The sequence below is a fragment of the Peromyscus maniculatus genome, chromosome 5, assembly GCF_049852395.1.
Source record: "Peromyscus maniculatus bairdii isolate BWxNUB_F1_BW_parent chromosome 5, HU_Pman_BW_mat_3.1, whole genome shotgun sequence".
In the NCBI taxonomy this organism is placed as follows: domain Eukaryota; kingdom Metazoa; phylum Chordata; class Mammalia; order Rodentia; family Cricetidae; genus Peromyscus; species Peromyscus maniculatus.
Genome location: NC_134856.1, coordinates 60,095,703 through 60,116,625, shown reverse-complemented (window position 1 = coordinate 60,116,625; position 20,923 = coordinate 60,095,703). Strand labels below are relative to the sequence as shown.

The 20,923-nt window shown below is 48.4% G+C and overlaps 1 protein-coding gene across 5 annotated transcripts in view; it reads left to right on the top strand.

Moving 5' to 3' along the window:
• Window positions 1-13,082, top strand: part of Sipa1l2 (signal induced proliferation associated 1 like 2) — a 169,080-nt gene extending 155,998 nt beyond the window's left edge. For 3 of the 5 annotated variants that reach the window (XM_076572340.1, XM_076572339.1, XM_042277877.2), the window contains 3 exons: window positions 8,403-8,526; window positions 9,232-9,313; window positions 11,848-13,082. In XM_076572340.1, the coding sequence (XP_076428455.1) occupies window positions 8,403-8,526; window positions 9,232-9,313; window positions 11,848-11,994 (353 nt within the window). In that variant the 3' untranslated portion in view covers window positions 11,995-13,082. Of the gene's footprint in view, window positions 1-7,857; window positions 7,912-8,402; window positions 8,527-9,231; window positions 9,314-11,847 lie in introns of all 5 variants that reach the window. The other 2 variants (XM_076572338.1, XM_042277876.2) reach the window with 1 other exon arrangement.
• Window positions 13,083-20,923: the final 7,841 nt, after the last annotated feature.

The following is a 20,923-nucleotide window of genomic DNA, read 5'->3' as shown; positions in this document are numbered from 1 at the left end:
AATATTCCAAAATACCCAATATCACTCAAAACTACCAAGTGTACAGTGAATTGTTTTCAGTTACAAAGAATAATGATGCCCTTGTGCGAGGCTTTCCTGAAATCTAGAAGCAGCTTTCTTGTGTAATAGAATTCTTTCCTTTTTACGTCTCTGAAAAAGAGAGCCCCATTGAGACAGCCTTGGTCTGTAGGATTACAGTGAGAAAATTTACATGAAATTCTGTAGTAGACTGAGATTATTCATTGTTACAGGCAAGAGTTTAACTAGTTTAATAAAAGAAAAGCTTTAATTATAGTAAGTTAGTAGGTAAAGTAATTAAGAGTGATTATTCTAATTTCCTGAAAGTATATCTAATAGAATTGGGACCTATTTCTAATAAAAGATAAGATTTGAGAGATCCTTCCAAAGTCTCATGAAGGATATATCCTTATTCCCGGATAGTCTACATAATGCAATTGGGAATATGTTGATGAGCAGGGCTTTCAAGTTCAGAAATTAAACAAGGGAACTGCCTTAGTTACTGTCTCATTGCTGTAATAAAATGCCCTGGCAGAGCATCTTAAGGGAGAAAGCATTTATTTTGGCTCACAGTTCCAGAGAGACACAGTCCGCTGTGGCAGAGAAGGCATGTCACGGCCACCTACAGCAATGGACACTGGCTGATCCCATTATATCTACACTCAGAAAACAAGGGAATGAGCTGGAAGTGGGCCAGGCTCTAAAGCCCCAGGGCCCTCAGAGACCCCTTCTTCAGCAAGGCTCCACCTCCTCAGGGTTCTACAACCTTCCCAAGCAGTGCCACCAGCTGGGTACCAGGTGTTAAAACACGTGAGCCTGTAGAGAACACACATGCAGACCACAATAGGAACCCACTGAAACCATATCCTTTCATGTTTGTATTGGAATCCTTGACATATACAGTGCAGTATGGGAGGGAGAAAAAAGAATGAATATCAGTAGTTTAAAATTGTAGCCATGTTAATATATCTAGAAGGTAGGATCGAATGGAAATTATTAAAGATTCTAAAATTGCTGAGCAGTGGTGGCACACACCTTTAATCTCAGCACTCAGGAGACAGAGGCAGATGGATTGCTGTGAGTTCAAGGCCAGCCTGGTCTACAGAGCAAGTTCCAGGACAGTCAGGGCTATAGAGAAACTGTGTCTTGGGGGGAAAAAAATTTCTAAAATTAACTAGATAAACAGTTTTTTAAAGTATTCCTGATTTTTCTAGCTACTATTTCTACATAATAAGCCATCCCCAAATTTATAGCTATCACCATCAGTGGTCTGTTTCTTCCAGTGCCATGAGTTAGTTGGCTAAGGCTCAGCTGGGTGGTTCTTCTGCTCCACAGGCAACCAGGGCACATGCTTGGAGCTTGGCGGTGTCAGGCTCATCTGGAGGACCCCACTCTGTCTGGAATAGCCATACCTTGACTGAACTCTGCACCCACTGGGGTCACTGCACATTTTCAGGCATGATGGAATCCCTAGTAGAATAAAAGCGGTTCGTTTAAAAAAAAAAAAAAAAAAAAAAAGCAGCTCTGTGATTGTTTCGTGTCTGATCTGAGAAGTCCCAGGCTATGACACCTGCCTCATCTGTGACAAGGCAAGTCTCAAGGACAGTCCGGCACTGGGGTGGACTGTGATCAACACCTTCTGACAGGCTGTTGTGTTCACGTGGCAGAGGGGGGTGTGGTCGGCTCAGGTTCCACATGCAGTCCGTGTTAACAGCCTTGAAGGACACCTTAAGCAAACCAGCAAGCTCCAGCTATGTGTGTTCTTTGGAAATCAAGCCATCGTTAGAATTACAATGAGAGAACAGAGACGCTCTTAAGTAACTGCGGAGTCTTAATATAGACAAGGACAGGAATGGATAGAATCCTCGGTGGTAAAAATGACAGTCCTTTCTGAATTAATTTGAGATAAGTGCAGTTTCCACTCAGCTATCTAAAGATATGCTAAGAACTTAATTGCACCCATTTAGAAAAATGATGAACAGTATTCAACAAAAAACCTATTATAAATCAATAATAATTAAATAGCATAATAATGATTCAAAAATAGAATAAGTCCTTTTGAAAAAATAAAGAACATAGGCATCAGAATGTATTTAACACCTAAATGAGAAAGCAATTTATATTCTAGAAAAGTCAACTTTATAAAAAGTGAAAAATTATTCAATATTACCATTTGGAAGATTTAATTATGCAGTAATGAGAGAACATGTGAAATATAATATGGCCAGATATACATACATATATGTATATATGACCTTTTATGAGCCTGAAAGAGGGATGTGGTGAACTGTAGAGAAAGGTTTATAATGAGTGTGGTAGATAAAGCCAAGATGTATGCAGTGTGTAAATGAACAGCGGAAAGACGCCGCCTCCGTGGTAAACAAATGAGGTGTGTGGCTGCAGCCCGCTGAAGAAGACTCGGTAACTAAGTGTGCAAACAATGTTCATGTAAATTTCAATGATAATGAGCTATGGGCACTCACCTACTCTGTGGGAAAAACAATTCTGCTCCAGGAAGCCACAAAGAACACTCAAAGCCAGTGTCGTTCTGCAGATTATAAAGCAATCCATCTTCTCGTTCAAGTACAGTGACAGTTCATAGCCAGGCCAGAAAAATGTACCGCATCCCCTCCCCAGATCTGAAATCTCATTCCTAAGAACTAGCTGATACCAAATTATTCAGTATATAAAATAATAGAGCATAATTAAGATCAGTTAGAAGTAGATAGATAACCAGAGTGTAACCCAAAAAGCACACGTCAAGAGTGGAGAATTCTTGGTCTAGGATTGAAAGGGTGATCTAGGTGCTAATAGCATCAGCCCGGGGCTGGCAACTCCCCTGTACTGTGACAGTCACATTTAAGATCTGGCTGGGTCACATGCCAAGCTTTATTTTAATATGTCCAGTTCTGTTTGGTGTGGGATGTGATAATGTCCTTCACCTGTCAGAGTTCCTGAACGGAATTGCAGATTTGCCTAGTACAGCAAAATCCTTAGCCGTCTGTCTACCATGCAGTGCTCAGCTTATCTTTTGCTTCTTGAAATAATGTTTTCTAGACTGTCCCTGACTCATTTTCTTAGTGATTCTTTCTACTTTGTAGTGGTTCAAGAGCAATGTACCTTCCATAGAAACTACATTTGGAATCTGCAGTGCATTGGGACCCTCTCCCAGGTGCTGCTTGTGGTTCCTTCAGCCCCGTAAGCACAATGGGAAACTGTAGGCACTGTGTAAGTGGACTGTGCAGCCAGGCTGTGATGTCCTGTAGGCGGTGTGTTACTTGCATTTCTGATAATGTGTTATTAGTGTGTTCACTTAAATCCAGGCTTAACAGGATGTGACCTTGTGAATGGGATCAGAGCTAAGTAGAAAATCTGGCTGTGGGTCAGACTGAGTCTGGGAAGGGAAGTGGAGTCTCTTTTAAAAGTCCTCCCATTAAAGGGCTGGGAGACCGCTCAGTCAGAGTGCTAGCCATGCAGCTGAGGACCTGAGTTTGACCTGCAGAACCTGTGTGAAAGCCAGGCACGGTCACTCACACTTGTAATCTCAGTGCTGGGAAAGCAGAGACTCTCAAATCCCTGGGACTCACTAGCCAGCCAGCGAACGTACCTGAATCAGTGAGTGTCCAAAGCCAGTGAGAGGCCATGTTTCAAGAAACAAGGTTGACAGCATCCTGAGGAATAATAGCCAGAGTTGACCTCTGGCCTACACACACACACACACATGCACCTGCACATACATGAGCGTGCACATACACACAGGTCGTGGAGTTAGCTGCTGTCATTCATCATCAAAGTATCAGGAGCCAGCCAGTGTGGTTCTCATAGTTTCCTCTTACATGCTGAAGTGGAGAACAAGTGTGCTTGTCTCCAGCCTGAGGAGGCCTGTCCTCTAAATGCCCAGTATTTACCAGGGGTGATGACTATCACCATGTCTCCAGGACTGAGTGTGGGACATGTGTGCTTACATGCATTTAATGCCTATGCTGAGCTGCCATGGGAATTAGATGACCACATGAGCATATTATATATATATTGTCTATTAAACTGTGCCTTTTGATGTATTTAATGCCAATGCTGGCCTGCTGTGGGAATTAGATGACCAAATGGACATATTAAACGCCTTAAGTCTGTGCCTTTAATATATGCTCCATGTGTCTTTGGTTTCTTAAAAAGCTTAATCATAAACTTTGAGGATGAAAAGTTTTTTGGTTTTAAATATTAAGCACAAAGTTGATAAAAGTCTTAAAGTTATTGATGTCTGACACCTGTGTCCGAGCACAAACAGAACTCAGCATGCTGGATGCCTCCTGATGACTGTGTAAATGGTGGAGAAAGTAGAGAACACTGACCACTCTGGAGATGGAAACTGTACAGTAAATCTGCTTAAATCTAAGCAGCAGAGAGAAAGGGTTTCAGGCCAAGGCGGAGCTGTGTCTTGAGCAGAGGCTAATTCCAGGGCTCTTTCCTTCCCGTCACTCAGACCAGCTCTGCCTCTTTGCATTCCTCGGAGACTGACAAAGGCCCGACCAGGGTGTGTGTTTCTGTGGGAAGTGCAGTGTGTTCCGTTTCTTTCCTGTCAGCTGAGTCGCTTTCCTGCAGCCCAGGAAGCACGGGTGTCCAGTCAGAGCCTCTGCCTCCTCCTCCCCAGCTGCAGAGCCCCTGCAAGTCTCCTCCTCTGTGGTTCTGACACACAGACCAGAGCCGCCGCCTCTGTGGAGGAGTGTAGTTACCTAGCCACTTGCCGTCCACGGAGCCTCTGGTACATTTACTAGGACTGCTCATCCCTGTAGCCACTGCTCACACCACTGCCAGCCCTGCAGGTGTGGCTTGAAGTCTCGGGGTGATTTACCTTCACCGTCTTGCTGTTTCAGCCCTAAAACTGTCATTGGCCGGGTGGTGGCGGCGCATGCCTTTAATCCCAGCACTCGGGAGGCAGAGCCAGGCGGATCTCTGTGAGTTCGAGGCCAGCCTGGGCTACCAAGTGAGTCCCAGGAAAGGCGCAAAGCTACACAGACAAACCCTGTCTCGAAAAACAAAAAACAAACAACAAAAAAAAAAAAACTGTCATTGAATAGCGTATGGATTACTCTTCCTCTTGTATAACGCTATGTGCATTCAGATCTTTAAAAATGACGTTGGGTGCTGGGGAGATAGCTCAGTCATTAGATGCTGGCCTTGCAAGTGTGAAGACCTAGTGAAAAGGCTGGGCACACCATGCACACTTACAATCGCAACACTGAGGAAGTGGAGCCATGAGGACCCATGGGGATTTGCTCACCAGTCAACTTAGTAGAATCTGCAAGTTCCAGGCCAAGGGAGAGAACTTGTCTCTAAAAATAAAAAGGAAGGTAGACCCACCTGTGAAGCAATACCCTAAATTGATCTCTGAGCTCGACATTTGAACATACATGCACATTGCCCCCCACCCCACATGAACAGCTACAACGAAGTTGAAATAAGTGTAAACGTACCTAAAGGGGTGAATTGTCTGTCCCTCAGGCATGTCTGATGTCGCCATTAGCCAAGCCTGCTTAGCATTTGGGAACAGGAGGGGCAGAGCAAATAGGCTGCCCCACAGGGTTCAGCTGCCGGGCCTGAGCTGAGCCTGCATACAACATCCACTCTGCCATGCTTGCCTGTTCTGTGCTTTTATTTGTACCATGTGGTTCTGGGTCAGGTCACGTGATGGCAGGGCATTTGTCATCATAGAAGTAAGCTGCAGAGGCAAAGAGCTTTCCTGGAAAGTGTCAGGAAGACGAGCCTTATTAGAAAGTCATTCAGTGTCGGCTCAGAAGAGTAGCATCCATGTGCCCAGAGTCCCCAGCCTGCTCTTCCGGTACACACTCCCTGGGTGGCAAGGTCTGCACTGGCTTCTGCCCCCTGGCCAGAGGACCATGTGACTCGCTGAGGCTGCCGGGAACATGTCCTGTTCGGCTCCTGTGTGGAGATTTCTAAAGTAAGGCAGAGACAGCTAAAACAGGGCTACAGTGTTTCTACCCGGGTAGGAGACCTGACCCTCAGAGCCAAATACACTTAAAAGCAAAGGCAGCTTGGCTGGCTTGTCACCAGGTTCCACACAGTAAAATGAGTCCATGGAATTCTTCACAAAGTTTAAAAAAAACAAAAACCAAAAAAACCTCTTGATGTTGGAGGGCAGACATGCATGTGCAGGCATGTTTGCCTGTGTGGACACGTGTGGAGGCCAGAGGTTGACATCAAGATTTCTCTGCTAGTTTTTCCTCCCCCCACCCCATCCCCCTTTAAGACAGGCTCTCTCTCTGAACCTTGAACCTGAAACTCACTGTTCAGCTAGACTTGCTGGCCAGTGAGCCTCCAGGATCCGCCTGCCTCCACCCTCCAACGCTGGCGTTACAGACACACGCTCACCCCGCTCAGCTTTCCATCGGGCTAGGGGTCCAAACTCGGGGCCTCACCCCTGTGCAGCAGCTTTTTACCCAGCTTAGGCTTTTCTAGTTTTTGGTTGCTGTTGGTTTTAAATAACACAATGTCTTATTTGGGGCCCTCACAGAAGAGGGCTGTGTAGGATTTTACACATGAAAAGCCGAAAGGCCAGTAATTGGTGTGTGCAGAATCCTGTAGCCACCCAGTCCTCCTACTGACTCCCAGCCAGGGTTCCCCTTAATCCATCCTCACCACCTCTGTGCAGGGAGACCATGTGTGGATGTGGGCAGTAGCCAAACTGCATTATTCATTACGCTACAGGTTATTTCACCAAGTGCCAACCCCCGAGTGTCCAGCCTTCTGTAAGGGCTGAGTAGTCGCAAGATCTTTTGTCATGCTGTGGGTTAGACTTAGGCTTTACAGAAAAGGCAATTAAAGGACCTGTATGCCTATGGCAGGTATTAGGCAGGGGCCCTGCAGTTCGAGAACCCTGATGTCCTGGGTCACCGAGTGGGCTCAGCAGGACTTCTGAGAGGGCCCAGGGCACTGTGAGTAGGTAGGCACTGTATGGCTGCAGTGACTTTCCATCATATGCCCCTGGCAGCCTCAGCATCGCTATCCTTTTTAATTAACTGGTAGTGTGTGACCCTACATCAACCAAACAGGCAGGTCACCTCATTAGGAGGCCTGTGCAGCAGCCAGCGGGAGACAGAGCTCCTCCCCATTAATCAATCCCTGTGAGAAGAGTCTCCTTGGTACTCACTGGCGAACTTCACCCCTCCAGTTCCAGCTGTGCATGCACGTCCACTCCGAGTTCAGGGGAAAGCCAGCTTCCCGAATCTGTCCCCATGCTCTGTAAAGACAGGACGCCTCCTCCCAACCTACAGCGCTGGCTTGAGTTCTGGGTCAGAGTTGGGCCCCGAGAGGCTGAGCTGCTTCTGCTTTCCTCTCTTTCCTGCCCAGCTGTCTGGAAACATTGAATGCCAAGTTCATGATGCCTGGGTATGGGTGTTACTGCTAGCATTGCTGGTCCCTCTGAGCTTCCTGTGCAGTTTCTAGTAAGAAGGCCTGGCTGGTTGCTCTCACCACCCTGTTCTTAAATCTACATTCAGGACAATCTGAAATGATGGCATCTATGATTGAATATGGATATGTCAGACACTTCCACCCTGCTTCTAACTAGAACGCTTATAACATGAAACGTGGTATCTCACCATCTTGTGTGACACCATATGACACTAGCCCGAGCTTTCTCCTGCTTGCTGTCTTCTTCCACATACACAGATAGGTGTGCATAGACCCCTCACACACAAATACCAGCACACCATGCATGCTGTACTCACACAACCCCATCTTTCAAGCATCGTAAGGGTCCTGGAGATTCTCCAGGTCGGAGAGATCTTCCTGTTCATGGGAGAATTCTAAATCTTATTTCAGGTCTTGACTCAGATGAAGAACTCGGGCTTCTCTGTCACCACGCCTCCTACCTAGGTGATTGACACTGGCTCTTGCTATTTTGTAGCCTGTTCTTTTTATTTCTATTTCATGTGTCTGCACGCCTGCATGGTGGTCCACATGAGTGGGGGTGGGGGATGCACCAGGGACGTGTGCCCTGGCTGTTCTCTCTCAGGAATGTTCTCGAGTTCACGGGAGCTTGCAGAAGGGTCCATCTCCATGGTTCTGTCCATCCATCTTGCTAATCCATGCACAGCCAGTAGCTTAGATTCCTTGGGGTATGGAAAGAAGAAAGTAGACCTGTCTCTGTGGCTGTGATATATGTACCATACAGCCCATGGAGGACAGTCAATCTCATGCTTTTTCATTGCCAACAGCTTGCCTGAGTTTCTGTTTTTCTGTTTTGTTTCAAACAGGGCATTGTGGTAAGGAGGGCCAGCAGACTCCATTCAGTAAATTGGTCTGTACACAGACATGGTGCCTGATGCTTCTCACCAAACTGCTTTCTGTGTGTTCCTCATCTCCAGACCAGAGGGTGGCATCTTTCTGTACCCTGACTGACCTCCAGCATGGACAAGACCTGGAAGGAGCACCAGAGCTGTCCCTGTGTGTGGATCCCACCAGCGGCAAGGAGTTCATGGATACACCTGGGTATGTGGACGCTCCCTCCCACGGTCCCAGAACTCGGGCATCCCAGGCCAAGCTAGAGAGAGTCTTACAGTGGGACTGACCTGGATTCCTGCCATGCTGGAAATGATACCACTAAATTGTGTAAACATAGGCAGGTCCTGCCTGATGTCTGGCCTGTGCCCAGAGTAGCCAGTCTCACTGGCAAAGAAAACCAAGTGGAACTTCAGGTCAGCTACCCAGTTACTACAAAAGCACCAGGCAGTGCCCCCCTTGTGAGTCACTCATGCTGTGGGGCCTGCCTAGGGCACAGTTCCCCCCAGACCCTGGTCCTTGATCCAGCCATCCACCTGCTGTTGACCTACATGAGGAATGCACCCACTCTTCATGATGATGAACCCAGTTCTGGCTTCCCTGTGAACTGAGTCACTGTTAACTTGCTACTGAACCTGGTCCTGTTTTCATGACAAAAGCAAGGGGAAGCAGGTCTACATTTGGCTCCTAGGACTTAGCTCTGGCCTCCCTCTTGTCCATTTAAACAATCCTGGCCTTTGTTTTCTTATCAGCCTTTGGGTCTTACAGATTGGATTCTGAGTCCATAGCGGTAGCTATGGGGACTTTGTCCCAAATCGTCAACTTACATGTAATATTTTCAGTGAAAAGTTGACTAACACAAGCAGTATGCTAGCCCTGGGTCTCTCAAGTCCTCTTAATTGTACCATTTACCAGGGAGCGCTCGCCCTCCACACTGACTGGGAAAGTCAACCAGCTGGAATTGATTCTCCGACAACTGCAGACCGACCTTCGCAAGGTATGATTGCTGGAGTGCACCCACAGAGGGCTTTGCCCACATGCAGCCAGCCCCTTTAACTCTTGCAAAGAAGCTGAGAAGACGCAGGGATAGAAAAACCCTAAACAGACCTGGACACAGGAGGGAGATTCCCTAGGTCTGCCCTCTTCTCCTCACACGAAGCTGCTGTGGTTTTTTTCCTGAGGGAGCAGGGAGCCCTGTGGACATGCCTGACGGTGACTGGGCCTTCTGTATGGTGAGGTCTCCATGTGAAGTAAGATGCAGCAAGCTGGCATCTTTGATTCTCTGAGTTGTTGATTGCAGTAGATACATGTGAGCTAGTCCAAAGGGGAGTCAGTAGCTCCCCAAAAACGAGCTCTCCAAGAACTCAGTCAGCTCTCCCACCTGGAACAGCTGCCATGCACCTGTGCCAGCTTCTGCTCAGAGGAACGAGGTTCTTCTTCCAGGAACTCCTGCTGATTGATGCCCACCACAGTGTCCTCACTGTACTAGGTGCCCCTTGCTGCCCAGAGAGGCAGAGTGGCGTGTGTGTCACAGCGAGTGTCCCAGGAGGCTCCTGGGGTGGCGGGATTTTAGCTGGTGTATATGTTTGTCGATGGGATTGGGCCAAGCAGGAAGGAAGGAGTGAAGAGAACGAATTACACACAAGTCAAGTCCCGCTCTAGTGGGTGGGGAGGGAGTTGACCTCGGGTGGGCACTGGGACAGCTTTTGCAGTATGTTAGACACGTGTGTCTGTGTCCACATGCACGCCCATATGTTGACACACTTACTTCTGATGGTCTCTGTCTTCTATCACCAGCTACGAGGCTAAGGTCAAGTGCAGGGGGAAACTGCCGGGGTGTATTCAGCAGAGCTGCCACATAAGGCTTCGCTTTTCCAGCTGTGGGTGTGTCATGATAATTCTGGTTCCAGAGATGAGGGTGTGTGTGTGTGTGTGTGTGTGTGTGTGTGTGTGTGTGTGTGTGTGTGTGTGTGTGTGTGTTTGCCAGCTCCAGGGACCTCCTACCCCATTCTGCCTGGGCTAGAGAAGTTTCCCAGACCCTAGGACTTCATTCTAACCCACAGAGTCCCAGGCAAGTAGAGACAGCTCACTGCTTTATCTCCTGGGCTGGTATGGACACCAAGGCAGTTGAGTTTAACTAACTTGGTTTAGACAGGAAATCAAGAGAGAAATAAAGAGGGATACAAGGACCCCTGGGTATGTAGGGTGTGAGCAGATCAGGGGACCCAGAGTATACGCTGCCTGGGGAGGTGTACAGCAGCTTGCCAGAGGAACAGGATCCTTCCTGGCAGGACTGCTCGGGAAGATCCGGCAATGTGGGGCAGGAGTAGCTGATGATGGGAAGTGGTCATTGGGAGAGACAGGATTAGAAGACATTGAGGAGTGGGTCCCCGGAAGCTTCCTTTGAAAAACAGAAGATGGCAATGGGTCAGAAAGTAAAAACTTGAAACTGCTCTAGAAGAGGCTGTGGCGTCAGTGATGGGGAGGGCAGAAGAGAGAACGGGGCTCTAGAGTTGTCCATGAGACTTGGGAAGGTCTGGGAGACAGGACACATGGACAGGCCTGGGGCGGGGGTCTCATCTCTAACATCAGGCTGTTAGAGTGGGCGGAGTTCCAAAGGGAGCAGCGGCTAGGAGGAGCATTGGCTGATATTGTCCCCGTGATTCAAGAGCAGGAAGAGGAAAGGGAATCAGAAGTGCGGAAACACAGGTCTAATTACATGCTGGGGGGGCGGGGTCTTGGGGAAACACAGCTGAGTGGCAGCGGGGTGGTCTGAGCCAAGGCAGAAAGGGGTGGAGGGAGGAGGATTTCAGGGCTGGGCTGGCCTTGTGACAAGGCTAGTCCTGGCTAGTCCTGGGGCTTTACAGGGCAGGGTGGTGGGTTTGGGGCAAGCTCAGAAGAGGTAGGGAAACAGGAGGCCATTGAAGGGTGAAAGTAGACACCCTGGGGAGATGAAGAGCTCCCCGTGGTTCAGCCGCTGCTCACCCACTGTGTGAGCCACTAGAGACAGAGGCTGCTCTGAGGGTTGTGCCTCTCGGCTCTAGGGATCTGAAGCCTGCCGTGTGTTTCCCATGGCTGTGTGTTAGAAGCACCAAGTGCAGCTATTCTGAAAACCCTATTACCATGTGCTTTTGAGTGGCAAGCTCTGAAGGTCAGCGTGGAAATATGGCAGCTCCAGAAGGCTAAGGATGGAATGAGGCCCGAGTATTGTTCTAGACTTAGCATCCATAGCTGCCACCCTGGCGCCAGTTTTAGGTAGAGGGGAAGGCAGTTGGGGAAGCCCTGCAGATCAGGAGGGGTTCACTGCAACCTAGCTTCAACCTATCTCTTCCAGGTGGGTAAGGGGTCATGCAACTTCTGACTGGCTGCCTTCCTGCATAGCAGCTTCATTCCTCCTTGACAACACCCGGGGGGAGCCAAGGGGCTAGGGTGGCTCCTGTCCCTGTGTGAGTGACAAAAGCGAGTCCCTGGGGTTCAGTCAGAATGAGCAGCGGACCAGTGGCTCTATAACACACTCTCTGGTCCCCACAGGAGAAGCAGGACAAGGCAGTGCTGCAGGCCGAGGTCCAGCACCTGAGGCAAGACAACATGAGGCTGCAGGAAGAGTCGCAGACTGCCACAGCCCAGCTGCGCAAGTTCACGGAGTGGTTCTTCAGCACCATTGACAAGAAGGCCTGACCGGCTAGCTGCTCGCCACCCGGGGACCACGGGCTGGCCTGCCCGCCCGCCTGCCCGCCCGCCTGCGGTCCCTCCCAAGTTGACAATGCAGTTTTATATGCGCTTTCCACCACCTGTAGGTAGATGTCTCACTGTTCGTCCTGTGTCTCGCTACTCACCCTAGCAGGACAGGTCAGGGCACCTGGACTCCTCCTCCTGGGTAGCTGCAGCAGAAGATGAATGTAACTCCTGGTGAACGTGGAAGTAGCCTGCAGCCGAAAGGCTCCCCTGATAACGCTCTGGCCTCAGCTTCCCTGGGGGAGAGAACTGGGTGTCACTAACTGAAGTAGGTGACCTACAGAGATGCTAAGCCAGGCTGCAGGATTGTACAAATAAATACGGAGGCAGATAATCAGACATGTACTTTAATGTTAAAGGTGCTCTATTTTTTTGGATGTACAGTAGTTTTATTTCCACAGCCACATTATCATAGCAATAAGGAGGGTGCAGTAAGTAGTCAGCAGAGCTCTGTCAGAGAGACGCTCTGAAGTTTAACACTAGCTCAAACGCTGTTACCGTAGAGACGTATTTATTTGCAGGAACAAACGGTGCCTGAATATTAACAGTGTTCTGATTTTTTTTTAAAGAGATACATATGCCTTGTAAATGGCTGGACCTGTTGGTAGTCACTCAATGCGTAGTTTGCTTTCCTGTAGTTTCTCTGCTGCAGACAGAGTCACTCTACCTTCCCCACGCGAGTCCCCTGATGCCGAGTGCCCGCGGGGTCCTGTGTACAACACCAGATTTGTTTATCTTTGTACAGAAACTCGGATAAAGTGTCTTGTATTTAACACTCTTATTTAAGCTTATTTAACCCCAACTTGTTAATTTTATATGGTTTGGTTTCACCTGCACTGTAAGGAGGAAGGCAGGCAGGCAGGCCGTGACTGAGCTCACCCGGAACAGACTGGAGCAGGCGGGCGAGCGGAGGACTGGATGCTGCTGGCTAACACGTTGTTTGTATTGCTTTTCCATTTTTAACTGTTATATTTGAGATGAACATACATTTTGCTTTTTTAATAAATGTTCAAAAGAAGTCAACAGAAGAAGCAGTGTTATCTGGTGTGTGTAGACGGACATGTCAGTCATCTCTGCGAGTTTATTTCATTCAGGTCATTTAGGGTCCTGGTCTATATTCAGAACTGTTTGGCTGCCTCTTAGCCTCCCACTGGTTAAGAGTGCTAAGGATTCGTTACTACACTCCACATATATTAGTCTCGAAGCTTCTAGTCTACTTGATTCTAAGAGTATCCTTGGGAAGGTCTCGGGGGTTCCCATTTTATAACCACATAAACTGACTTGGGATGAGGAACTTACTCAAGCTTCCTTTATGGGTGTAAAGCCATTTAGTTGGCTGGTTTTATAAAAGCCAGGGCTCCATATATAGCCCAAGTTCACATAAACTCATCCTCCTGCCTCAGCATCCTGAGACCTGGATTTACAGATTTGTGCCACCACATCTGACTCATTTTATAAATTGATGTTTTGTTCAAGGAATTGAGTTGTTTGTGAGGCAGTTGTGCAACAAAATAGTGACAAAAGCACATGTCTGGCCAGGGCCTGGAGCATGGCTCTTCCGAGTCTTGACCTAGAGTAGTTGTGATCTGTAGCGTGGAGCTGAGCAAGTGGAGTGAGCCCGCCTTAGAGAAAATGAAGGAATCCACCCAACAGCAGCCAAGTGGAGAGCCATCCCACCTTTAGACGTTACCATGGCCCAATCCAGCCGTGTCCTTTTGATGTTCAGTCCTCTTGTCTCCAGGACCAGAGTAGAGTCGTCTCTCAAGCCCATCTCTATGGGGCCATGCCTAACCCAGGGACAAGGAGATTCCGGTCTATCCCTCTTCAAAAGTCATGTTTCTGCTTAGCCAGGCTAACTGGACATGGCTTCCTGCCTCCATGGTACATGTGGTTCTAAGCACCTTTGCACTGTGCTAACCATGCTTGGTTAACTGGCACCTCTTAACTAAGCATGTTAACTTGCTATGAGGACACACTGGTACAAACTAATATTGGAGTCAAGCCTCTAAAAGTAATTGCTTTTATTTTAGAATAATTAAGCAGGTGTTTTTTTTTCTCACCTTGTGGGGTGAACTGTTGTGTGTCAAAGCCTTCCCAGTATGTGGCAGTTGAAAGTAATTAGTATATTGGAGGGGTTTTTTTTCCTATATATACTAGGGAGAGGACTTATTAAAAATACAAGTTGCCGTCAAAGGGCAGCAATAGAAACCTCCCTTGCCCAGCTGCTCAGTTGTCAATGAGACAGAAGAAACCCACGGTCTCACCAGTCAATAAAAATGCAATTTGATTACATGTCACTCACCAGGGATGACACCAGACTTAGGAAGCCACGGCTTCTTACCTACAAAGTCAAGACCAGAGAGATGGCCACACAGAAGAATGGGGACATGTCAGCAATGGGGATGGCTCAGCAGGTGAAAGCACTCGCCGTGGAAGCCTGGCGACCTGAGTTCTGGCTGTGGAACCCACACAGAAAGCTGGATGCATGGCGTGCATCTGTAACCCCAGCGCTCCTGTGGGGAGGCGGTAGGGGACAGGAGAGTCACCTGATAGCGGCAGAGTGTTTGGATAAGTCGCATGCCCTTGTGACACACCAGCCTGAAGCTGACTCAGAGCTGACCCGCAGACTGAGTCCCGGTGGATTCTCTGGTTTGGCGCCTCTGTGGAGACTTCTTGTGGAGCTGATGGCGTGCTTGCAGCCAAACGGACGATTCCATATCCTTGGAGACAGACCATCCGGCCCAGGCTTCGTGTCCCTCCTTACCACAGCGACAGCTGTGCCGCCTCACCATGAATAGATTCGTGAGAGATTTTGTGAACCTACCGCCACCAGCTCCTGCCTCGGGAGGCCATTAAGTAGCCCCAGATCCTTGGAAACCAAGCCAGCACGTGCTCCTCAGCATCCCCAGATGGAGATGAGGGCAGGCAGAGGCAGTGGAGACTGAACCGAGCTGCCGTGCCTGTAGATTGCACATTAGAACGAATCTAGGTCATCTCTTTTGAATGTGTGTGAATTTTATTGGAAACTTAGAACCAGGACCTCATTCTAGGGATGCTTAAAAGCACACTGCTTTTAAGGAAGGAGAGAAAGCAGGAAATAACTGCGCTTATTTATTGGCACCCGCAGGAGTTGAAACAGTAAGAGATGTACCCAAACCAGAGAAATGCATCTGCCTTCTCACCTGCAGCCTCCACATTAATCCAAATGCTGAGCTTCCTGATTGTCCCTTACAGACACTGGACAGGAAGTTAGGTGCACAGAAAGCTTCAGCAGGCATCACCTCAAATGTCACATTTGGGGGTGGGGGTGACATGCAAATGTGTGTGTGTGTGTGAAGCCAGAAGACACCCTCATCTGCTGTGCTTCAAAAGCCATCCACCAAACAAAACTAAAAGATTCATGAAGGTAGTTCTGTGCGAATACACTCACTGGACAGGAACATCAAATCTGTGTCTTTATACATACATTTTATGTGTACAAGTATAGCCATTTCCAGTAGTTTTTAGTTTTGTTTTTAAAGTTTACATATTTGGGAGTTTTGCCTTCATGAATGTCTGTGTACTGTGTGGGTGCCTGGAGCCCTCAGAGGCCAGAAAAGGGTGTTGGATCCCTGGAGTCTGAGTTACAGACAATGATGAGCTGCCATGTAGGTGCTTGGAATCAAACTCCGAGCTTCTGGAAGGGCAGCCAGTGCTCTTAACCACTAAGTCATCTCTCCAACCCTTTGCTTTGGTTTATTTGTGTTATATTAGTATTGATTTTGTGTGTGTGTGTGTGTGTGTGTGTGTGTGTGTGTGTGTGTGTGTGTGTGTACGTGTCAGCATGTATGTGGGGATCAGAGGACAATATTTAGGATTCTACTCTCCTTCCACCATGTGGGTCCTGGCATTTTTAGTTTTTGTGCTTGAAAATTGGACCCACCATGCCCTGCTGTAATAATCCTTGATCCATATAGACACCTGTAGTCTTTGGTCTTCTCTGAGACCCCATCACAGATGCTTTGTGCCCTCCTGAGTCGTGGCTCAGGTGAATTGTACTTAGAGAGAGACAGGAAGGGAACAGTGTTTGGGGAGCTTGTGACTACACCCCCACATCTGTATGTAAACCAAAAGGGTCGAAGAGAGCCTCGGAGCTATTTCTCCATACTTATGCAGCAGTGTTCACAACAGCTGGAAGATGGAGACACCTCAGATGGCGATCATGGCTGATGGGAAAACAAAATGCACACATGCATTTATGATGGCTAGTACTGTCAACTTGACAAAGTCTAGAGTCACCTAGAAAACAAATGTCTGGGCATGTCAATGAGGGATTCTCTAATGGGGTTAACCTGAGGTCACCACCCTAAATGTGGGTGACAGCGTGCTGAGCACCAGCATCATCTCTATGCTTCCTGACTGCCGATGCAATGTGACCAGCCGCCTCCTGCTCCTGTCACTGTGCCTCTCACCATGAAGAACGGTAGCCCCAGAGTGAAAACACCCCTTCCTTCCTCAAATTGTATTTCTCAGGTGTTTTGAGCTGTGAGGGAAGTAAGACAACAGTCATAAGATTATCGTTCAGCCTTAAAAGGGAAAAGGTGCTGACATATGCTATGAATGAGAACACTATGCAAAGGGAGATAAGCCAGTCACCCCAGACCAGTAATCGTGCGACCCACTTATATGAGGTGTGGGTGGTCAGACTCACAGAAAACAGGACTGCAGAGCTCAGGGAAGGGAAGGAGTTTGTGCTTGCAGGAGACCAGACACACCACTGAAGAGCCCCTGGGTGCTCAGCTTTGATCCGCTGCCATCCATTCAGAGAAGCCTGGGCCCACAGGAAGAGCAAGAGGGAAGAGACGTTCTCTCTGAAGAGTGATTAATTTGGTAATTAATGCAGGGAAGAGGAAGAATGATTCTGAAATGTTTGCTTCGGGCCCTAAATTTTAACGGTTAACTCTGTGATCGCAGTGTCTGGTAGGATGAGGAGCTATGGAATGAGATCAGACATGGAAGCAGCAGGGAGGAGATTAAAGATGCAGGGCTTCTGGGAGCTGAAAGGAGGGAGACAACACTTCAAATGAGGAGACACAGGCAATTGTGAGAATGCTCTGGTACTCACTGGGAAGAACTGTGGGCAGGAAGAGCAAGTCACTCACTACTGTGAAGACCAAACTTAGATGGGATGGAGAGAGGAGGCATTTGGATGGAGAGGTGGGGCTGGTGAACTGATGGATTGCATCCTGAGTAAAATATCTGTGCTTAGAATTTGATTAACTTGTATAAGTTAGGACAAGTGAGCCCCTGTAAATCAGTGGTTCTCAACCTTCCTAATGCTGCAACACTTTAATACAATTCCCCATACTATGGGGGCCCCCCACCCATAAAATTATTTTCACTGCTTCATAACTGTAATTTTGGTACTTTTATGGATCATAATGTAAATATCTGTGTTTTGATGTTCCTAGGCGCCCCCTGTGAAATGGTGATCCAACCCCCAAAGGGGTCATGACCCACATATTGAGAACCAGTGCTATAAGTCAAAATTCAGTGAGATGTATGTTCGTCCATGTATTACAGACATTGTATGTGGATGTGTGTGTGTGTACGCGCATTGATACTAGAAGTCTGTGGTGGCTGCCTTTCCCACTTGTTCTCTGCATCATCCACCTCCCCAGAGCTGGGATTACAGATGGGTGCAGCTGTTATGGTATATCCACCAAAGAAGACTTCTGGGACATTAAGCCAATAGAAAGTCTTAGCCAACTAGATGTTCAGGATCCCAGTGTAACACTGAGCCTTTCTCAGGGTGAGTTTTTAAGCACACAAACCATGTTCTGGGTTGACATACTTCAGTTAACAAGAACAGTTATCCAGAAACAGAACTACAGAAGCCAAAAGACAAGGTTAGTACATTTAGAGACTTTCCCAGAACTATGAACATTTATGGAATAGGTCTTTGATAGGTCTTTGTATTCATTTTGGCTAGTGGTACTGTCTATGTGTTGAGTTTAACAGCCTGAAAATAGTGCTTGCATCATGGAGTCAGTTGTGCTGAGGTCTGGGGCTATTACAGCCACCATGTCTGGCTTTTTTATTTCTATTTTTAATGTGGGTGCTGGGAATGAAATTCAGGTCCCCATGCTTATGGAACCTGCCTGTAGCCTTAATCCTGGGGTGATTCCCACCCCCACGCCATCAATGGATTGCTGAGGAATCACAGCACAGGTGAAGGACAAAGGAGTCAAGACTCCCCATGACTGTAAAACCATTTCAGAGGTGTTGGGGCCATTACCCCCCTGTCTGACCCTGAGAGAGGAGAAGCATGGCTCAGCCCTGAACCCAGCTGACAGCCAACAAGGAGACAGGTGGGATTTGTGCTGTCAGGGACATTGGGTCAAGGCCAGCATACCTTGAGTCTATTGGGATTTCCCAAATAACTGCACTCGAACCTATACAGGTCCAAGTAGCCAGTGCCTCATGCAGAGTCAGAGGACAGTGAGTCATCTTTGTGTGTCCCTACAGAGCCTCTGGACTCCTGTGAGTCCATGCTTGCCTGTGAGGAAACGTCCACAGAAGCCTTGAGTTTGGCACCCAGCATGGGGCAATCAAACGTGTTCTTCATTTAGGTGGGCTGCCTTGGCCAGAAGGTCACATTGACTGCTCCTGGGTCCCTGACTGCTCACCGCCTTGTTGACCTTTGAGCCTGAGCACTCAGGTGGCTTCCCTTTGCTGGCCTTTGCCTGCTTGAGGTGTGGGGTAGGCCTCCACAGAGGAAGAAGACTGAGAGAGATCATGTGATCATCACCCCAGCTCTTTTGCCAGGTGGGAGGCCTCTGTGAGGTGCAGTGTGGCCACAGCTGGGTGGCAAGCTGTGCAGCTTCTAATTCAAGGTCAACCCAAGGAGAAATCTCGAGTTTGTTTTCTCAGCAGATCTGGGTAAAGCTCTGCTGTGTGGACTCTTTGTCTTGTAGAGATAAATCTCTTGGAAGAGTGTCTTCTCAATCATGACTATAACATTCAGAAAATTGAGTTCCATGCCCCTGATCTCTCTGAAATGGGCCCAGAACCTCACATCCTAATTTCCACTTCCCCTCTCCCTGAGCCCACTTCTGACTCCATTTCACCCAGGGATGAATCCTCCCTGTGATGTAGACACTATGCCAGGAGCTGGGGACACGATGCAATGGGTCTCTTGGGAGATAGCAGCATAAGAGAGACGCCTTAGCAGTGGAGCACGCAGGGTCAGGAGAAAAGCCATGCAGAACTGGCTGCAGTCTGTCACACCTCTGGTCTCCCTGGCTCCTGTTTCCCACCCCATGGCTGAAGAGCAGAAGAACCAGAACCCCTGCCAGGAAGAAAGGCCACCTGGGAGGCAGGGTTCACAGGAACCGAACTCAGTATTAACTGTGTAAACACATTTGGATTTTGCGCCTTAGAACACAGGGACTGTGAATGGATGTTTCCCTTATGAAACCAGCAAGGCCCCTGTCTGCATAGTGCTGCTCGGGCATATGGCAGGGCAGGTGGCCATGAGTCATTTCGCTGAGGCGTGGTGAGCGGCCTCAGCAGAAACCAGCACCCTCGGGATCAGACTGGGCACTTCAGCTGGCATAGTATTTACTTTCTTGTCACTATGACCAAATTCTTTACAGGAAGCAACGTAAGGGAAGAAAGGCTTATTTTCAAATCAAGAAGGATGCACTCCCTCATGGAGGGGATGGCAGTGAAGAAGCAGGAGGCAGTTGGTCACATTGTGTCTGGGGTCACAAAACACAGTGGACAGGAAGTAAGGCTGGGCCATCAAACCCCAAGGCTTCACTTCCCCCAAAGTTCTGCAATCTTCTAAAACAAGAATACTGTCTGGAGACCAAGTACTCAAACACGTGAGTGTAGACAGAAGTTCCCACAACCATTCAGTCCCAAATAAACACACAGAAGCATATATTAATAACAAACTGGCCTGCTGCTCAGGCTTATTATTAACTAGCTCTTACGCTTAAATTAACCCATAATTCTTGTCTACATTTAACCACGTGGCTTGGTACCTTTTCTCAGTCCAACATTCTCATCTTACTTCCCCTGTGTCTGGCTGGAGACTCTGTCTCTGCCTTTCTTCTTCCCGGCCTCTCCTAGCCTGGTCACCCTACCTACGCTTCCTGCCTGGCCACTGGCCCATCAGCGTTTTATTAAACCAACAGGAGTGACAAATCTTTACAGTGTACAAGAGCATTATCCACAGCACGTGAGCCTGGGGCACATTTCATAAACCAGAGTGCATGGCCCAGCACTCCTGGGCAGGTTGGACCTAAGGCCTCTGCCCTGACTTGAACATAGGGTGGGGTAGCAGAATGGCAGGCTAAGTGGCCCCTTCTCCCTCTGCTCTTAGAAAGCCAGGGCTGGATGGGGACCCAGCTGGCCTCCTAGCTCAGCCTGGACAGAGCAATGGTCACTTCACCTCTAGCCTGCTCCCATGGTTAGAGGGACTTACTCAACCCCATTCTGCTGACAGGAGCTGGTATGGCTGGTCCTCTGTGAGGTGTCCTTTGTAACAGGTGCTGGCCATCATCTATGGGGTCGCTGAGTTACTTCCTTAGTGCAGACAAGCCCCAGAGAAAGAGAAAGTATCAGCTTTATCCCCTTGTGACAGGAGGGAGCCTAGGGCTAAATGGAACACCGGCTTGGGTGTTTTATAGGGCCCCTGGGCCCTCCCTCTCCCCATTAGTCGTTTTTAAATACCCGCCTCTGCACCTTGCTGCCTTTTCTCCTCAGTGTCTTCTGGGACCAAGAAACTACCATAGGGAGCCACTCTGTCTCCTTGTCTTCCTGTGCCCCTCCCCCAACTCTCCTTCACCTTGAGGGTCCCCTGTGTACGTCAGCATCCCACTTC